The sequence below is a fragment of the Equus quagga genome, chromosome 20 (genome assembly GCF_021613505.1).
Source record: "Equus quagga isolate Etosha38 chromosome 20, UCLA_HA_Equagga_1.0, whole genome shotgun sequence".
NCBI classification, from domain to species: Eukaryota; Metazoa; Chordata; class Mammalia; order Perissodactyla; family Equidae; genus Equus; species Equus quagga.
In genome coordinates, this window is record NC_060286.1 from 42,844,182 (window position 1) to 42,850,181 (window position 6,000).

General features: G+C 42.5%; 1 protein-coding gene across 1 annotated transcript in view; it reads left to right on the forward strand.

Moving 5' to 3' along the window:
• RCOR1 (REST corepressor 1) overlaps positions 1-5,560 on the forward strand; it is a 123,135-nt gene extending 117,575 nt beyond the window's left edge. The window contains exon 12 of the mRNA XM_046647436.1: positions 1,390-5,560. Coding sequence (XP_046503392.1) covers positions 1,390-1,431 — 42 coding nt within the window. The 3' untranslated portion in view covers positions 1,432-5,560. The remainder of the gene's footprint in view (positions 1-1,389) is intronic.
• Positions 5,561-6,000: the final 440 nt, after the last annotated feature.

A 6,000-nucleotide genomic window follows, 5' to 3' on the forward strand; every position in this document is an offset into this window, starting at 1 on the left:
GAATGCTGGTTAATTGTCTGTCTAGTCAGTGCTCAGAACTTGGTGTCCTTGTAATTTCGCATTCTTGTGTATCCCGTGGAGTCCAGCAGCTAAGAAGGATGTCTGCTGGTGTCCTGCCTGCCTCTTCTGCCCCCAGACTTGATTTTTATGCAGCACAAACAGGGAGGAGGGCCTCAGAACTGCCAGAAGTTCTCGTAACATAATGGTCTGTCAGCTGTAGGCTTTTCTCCTTCAGGACTAAGAAGAGAGTTTAGCCAAAGCGGGTTGAGCTTTTGAGATTCAGAGTTCTCTGAGATGGCTAAGGATGGAGGACAAGGCAGCAGGTGTTAGGGGCTATGTCAGAAAGAGCACAGAAGGATGCTAAAAATGATGGGATTGGAGATAAAGATTCTCACTTAAAATTATAGAGTGAGTGAGTTTATTACTAATGAGGAGAAATCTCCTGATTTGACTAACAGCAGTTTTCATAAACTGTGATTTCACGAGAAGGAACAGCTCTTTCAGATTTTAGAGTCACAACCCAGTTGTTCCCTAGCAGTGAGACCCCGTGAGGGGAGTGGTGAGCACTAAGACATCTTGTAACCTTTCGGTTTGTGTCTGGGAGTCAGTTTTGAAAATTGGGAGCGGAGATTTAAGAAATGCCTTTGAAGCCCTCACAGAAGCTCCTGTGAGTTTGGGTGTCTTGCATATCCCTGTGTCCCAGCAGGACCAGTGGCTGGTGAACGAGGTGAGTGCTGCACCATCCCCTCCAGCCAGTGCTGGCACACGGAGCACTGCTGTTTGCCGAGCACTGTGCTCATATGCTCTTTTCAGGAGTTTTTATTTAATCCTGTGAAGTAGACATCATTATTGTGTATATTCTGCAGAGGAGAAAACTGAAGCTCAAAAAGAAAGAACTCGGGGGCCCGCCGGGTGGCGCAGCAGTTAAGTGCACACGTTCCACTTCGGCGGCCCGGAGTTCGCTTGTTTGGATCCTGGGTGCAGATATGGCACCGCTTGGCAAGCCATGCTGTGGCAGGCGTCCCACATAGAAAGTAGAGGAACATGGGCACAGATGTTAGCTCAGGGCTAGTCTTCCTCAAAAAAAAAAAAAAAGAAAAGAAAAAAAACTCGTTTAAGGATACACACCTGGGAAGTGGCAGAGCCAGTATTTGAGCCCACGACATCTGGCCATAGAGGCCACGCTTTTGCCCTGCCCTTCTGCTTGCCTCGCCGTGGCCCAGCCATCTTGTCAGGCCTTGCCCTTAGGAACATGTGTGTTTGCAGAATACTGTACTCGCAGGACAAGTTGGGTGGGCCCATGCCCTCGCCCTCTTTCGGTACACCAGAATTAGCAGTTTGTATGGTTTACCTGCTCTTTGATTCTTTTTTTCCTTTGCCTCTCCTCAGGCTGCTTCTGTTCTTGACGTCAGATATGCATCTGCTTCCTGAGAAACTCTGGTAGCTTTGAGCACTTGGTATGGACACCTGTGTTATCCAGGATATCAGGTATTACAAGACATCCCCTAGCCATCTGCATCACATCTCTGTGGACAAGCAGCTATTACCAAAAAAGGCGTATACTTCCAGTCCTGTGCTCCATCTGCCTTAATTCTTTGCTCGTTCCTCCATGTTGGCGCCTCTTCCCAGAGAGCTCCATTGCATCTCTCGCACTCTGCGTAAGTGCTGGGAGATCTCACAGCCGGCACGCCTCCTGTGACTCTGGGGACCGCCTTCCCAGTCGGAGCTCTGGAGCCCCACCAATGGCAGCTCTTCCCAGTCAGCAGCTTCGGAACAGGTAGTCGACTCGGAAGGCGCGACTCTGTTCCTGCATGGCCTGCAATTTCTACTTTGTGCATAATGTAATTTTCAGAGTAACTGTGACCCTGTTGGCCTTCTAGAAAGTTTCTCTTGTTCCTTTCTGAGGCATCCACCTAAGTGATATCATGCTTCTTTGGAAATCGCGATATATTGGCAGACTGCATTATAACCTTTATCGTGCCAAACATCCTGATACAACTCCCATTTCCCTAAACGTAGGGTATAATTATGGTTTATAAATTTAGTTGGCCTAAGTCTCTCCCTTCTCCTTTCCCAAGTGGTAGAAAGCTCATTCATAGCAACTGTCCTTGGACACTGTAGCTTAAAGGGAACGTGGACCTCAACACTTTCTGCCTTCAGCTTTCAGCATTGCAATCCTAGGATGGGTGCCACCCTATCTTTCCTGATTCCCCACCACTACCACCCAACTCCAAGAGATTTGGTCCATACCACTGTACCTGGTGCTTGTACATTTGGAATTGGTGCCTTCTCCTTTTGGCAACCATGTTATCAATCCTTTTTCTGTTTTAGTGTCTTATTTCTTCTTTAAAGTTTATTGCTTGCCAAAGATGACATCACTGAGATTAGGAGACAGGGGAGAGCTTGCTGCAGATTCTGACAGAGCGCAGATTTTAAATGTCAGGTTAGCTCAATAAAGGATATTAGAATAGCTGGTGATTGTTTTATAAAAGCTACACATTGTTCCCCATTCTGTTGATATGCCTGGCCTTTGACGTGGCACTCCACATATCCTTTTGTGTCCTTCGTGTACTGATGTGATCACATAAACACCATCCACTCTCTTTTACTATTATAGTACAGGACAGAGAAGAGATTAGTTTAATGGTTCTAGTGAGACCAAGATGAAAAGAAACCATCTACAAAGTGGTATGTTAATGCCTTTTGGTTGGACTGGGAACAAGTATAAATTTCTCATAAGTGTTCTGAGACTTCCCGAGTCGCTTGTATTCTCTACCAGACTGTGGACCTGCTGAGGGGTTGAGGGATGGACTGTCAGACTGCCTTCTAATGTAACCTGTCCCCATCCCACAGTCAGTTCAGCCTGCACTAAAATATGTTGAAGGAGCTTTTTTGTTAGTGTTTTTTGCATCATTTAAATATGTTTCCTGCTTTCAGTACCAAAAAGAAAAAAAATGCAGATGCTTTAAGGCATGAACAGAATTGTTAAGAAGTTTAAATATGCAATGAAAACTTGATATTCTGACTCCCAAGCACCTTTTTTTTTTTTTTTAAGTCAGCTGATTATCTCTTTAGGAAGAGGGTCAGCTAGAAACCCAGATTGTTTGGATTTTTTTTTTTCTTTTTAGAAATTGGAGAAAGGTCATTCAAAAAGGGAGTATAATGGGACTTTGCCGACTTTCATCACCATGTCCCAACGTGAGGTTTCTGTCGGTCAAGTGAGAGCACATGAAGAGCAGCATCAGAGGTCAGAGGGCAGCCACAGCGCGCGGCCCCTACCTGGACGGGGTAGTAGGATAACACTAGTAATGATGTAGTCGAGTTTGCTTTTATTTTTATCATGAGCCTGCTGTGTGACTGGAAAACGGCAGGAAAAACATGTGGAGGAGGTGGCACAAGTTTTGCACGTCGCTTAAAGGGGACACTAGGCACGAACCGAAGCTTTGGGTTCTCCTTGCTTCTCAAGACCTCCTTCCCCTTAGCAAGCGGTAGGCGATCTGCTGCGGTGGCCTTCCCTCTCTGCCAGTGGATCTGCTCCTCTCTTCACACCCAGGCTATCTTATTTTCCTCAAGAATTGATCCCTTCTGGCAGTGCTTGAAAGCTTGATGCTAGTTCTTATGTAGCATGGCGGGCACAGCACCAGTGCCAGGCCTCTGTCTGGATTCTGCACCATCCCCCTACTTGGTTCCTGGCACCGAGTGGTCTCCAGTCCTGAAAAGTCACTGTGCTAGTATACTTGTTGGATTTTGGCTTTCTCTCCAAGGGAAAGGGGCATGTCGTTTTCATTTGCCAGAAGGAAAAAAGATAGTTGTCTTTGCCTGACTGCCTTTGTTGTAGTTTCATACGTAAGATAGCACTGTGTTTTAAACTGTTTCATTACACTGTCTTTGCAATGATGATGTAAATGCAAGAAATCGCTTAGCTTTAAAAGCTAAGTGATTTGGTCTTATTTATGTGAAGACCCTTTTTAACATATCAAGACTTCGGTGCATCAGCAGGTCGTGTTTGGATGTGTAAGGGTCCACAATGACAACTGCTTCGGATGCAATGTTCACTTAAGCTTTGTCTTCTTAAAAATTATCAATGTGAATGTCATAATTATATTTTTTTTGTGTGGAAAATTTCTCCTAAGTATAAGTTATTGTGCAAAATATAGTACCATTGAAGCAAATGATAGTTTAACTTTTAGTTTAGAAATCCTAAAAGATATAAATTGTATTGCATATGCATTAAAAGTTTGTTTTATTTAATTTTATGTAGATGTGTAAAGTGTTAGGTAAAAGTTTTTTTCACTTATCCATTTAAACACCTTGTTACTTGAATATTGTGTTGACTGGTCTGAAACAGTGATCAATTCTGTAATGTAGCTCTTTTAACCAGGAAGTACCCATGCCTCCATTGTGCTTAGTAGGTTAGTGGTGGCACACAGTCAGGTGCTGGTGTCAGCAGGAGCCAGAGGTTAGTGTAACACGCCCCACTGGGTTGTCTTGGTATATTTGTGCCTACCAAGACATCAGTTCCTCAAAAATGGTTTTTAATCGTTTTTAACCTGTAAGACCCTTTGATGATCACAAACCTCTAATCAAAAAATGGAAGTGAAAAAACAGTTGAGTTTTAAAAGCTTACTGTGGTGGACTGATTAAGCGGTTGTTTTCTGTGTATATAAAGTTTCCTCAAATATCACACACCACCATAAGTGTGCTCATTGTCACTTTAAATTTCAACTATGCCCTATTTTTGTCTTTCTAAATATCAGATGTACTATTGGTATAATTGCATACCAAAAATAAGCCAAACAGTGCATTACACTAACTGGATCCCTGCTTATCTGAGCAAAGGAAAGATGGAGCCAATTCAAACAAGAGCCTCATTTTCTCTCTCGTCTAGCCTGTTTCTAAATCTAGTGACCCAGGATTCAAGCTTTTAATATCAAGTGAAACTTTGCCTCAAGTTGACTCAAAGTAGTTAGCTAATCTGAATCTAGTGATCTTGTGCAATGCTCAAAAACAAACATTCTTTCTGCCACTCCCTGGACCTCTGCAGCTTTTCCTAATTATAGTAAAGCACAATTGCAGTAACGTTACAAATGAGAAGGAAGGTCAGTATAGTCTATGCATGTTGTATGATAATGAGTGTTTACAGTCACCTTCTCCTAAAACTAAAATTTATACTGGAGTGGATAGTATTCCATTATGTAGGCTTATCAACTTTGCTAAGTGCTTTTTAGATTGCTTAAAAATTTTTCAAGATTTTAAAAGATGTATAAGGTTAAGTTTGCAAATATAATGGAAATGCTGTATATCTTTTGAAGTGATAAAATCCACGTTGGAATTTTAAAGAAAATATGTTGTAATAATGCTGTTGTAAGTAATATTTTAATGTCTCTTTCTGCCTGTTTTCTATTTCAGCACATTCATTGTGGTGAATGTTCATAGCATTATAATTGCTTAGCCATTAAATGATAACATTTGTTAGTGGAAATTGGAAAATTTATTTGTGAAATTCCACAGAATTCATTTTTCTATTTCCAATATTTGCTGAAGTTAAATAAAAATTTTGAAGCCATTGATGTAATAAAATATGACACAAAACAATTTTCTGTGCGCGCCCCCCCCCCCCCCCATCAAAGCAATACCCCACCCTAATACAAGGCGGGTTTTTCTCTTGCCTTTTGGAGTTTCTGAATGTACACATTACCCAGAACTGCACCTGTGGAAACACACAGCCAGGGGCGCCTTCTGTGTGTAGCCTGTACCTCTGTCTGAACTACACTGTTTATATATGATAATCTTAGGATTGGGATCAAAATGTGTGATGCATGAGTTTGTAAAGTTTGCGATAGTTGAGGGCTTAAATTTACAAGTTCAGTGAGAGGAATTTTTTCCCCATAAGTGGTTTTTCTCTTTTCAGCTTCACCAGGCTTTGACACTTGGAAGCTGGCCTCTGCACAGCCTCTGGACTGTGCCAGTGAAGAGGCGAGACCGCCACCTTTGTCGCCT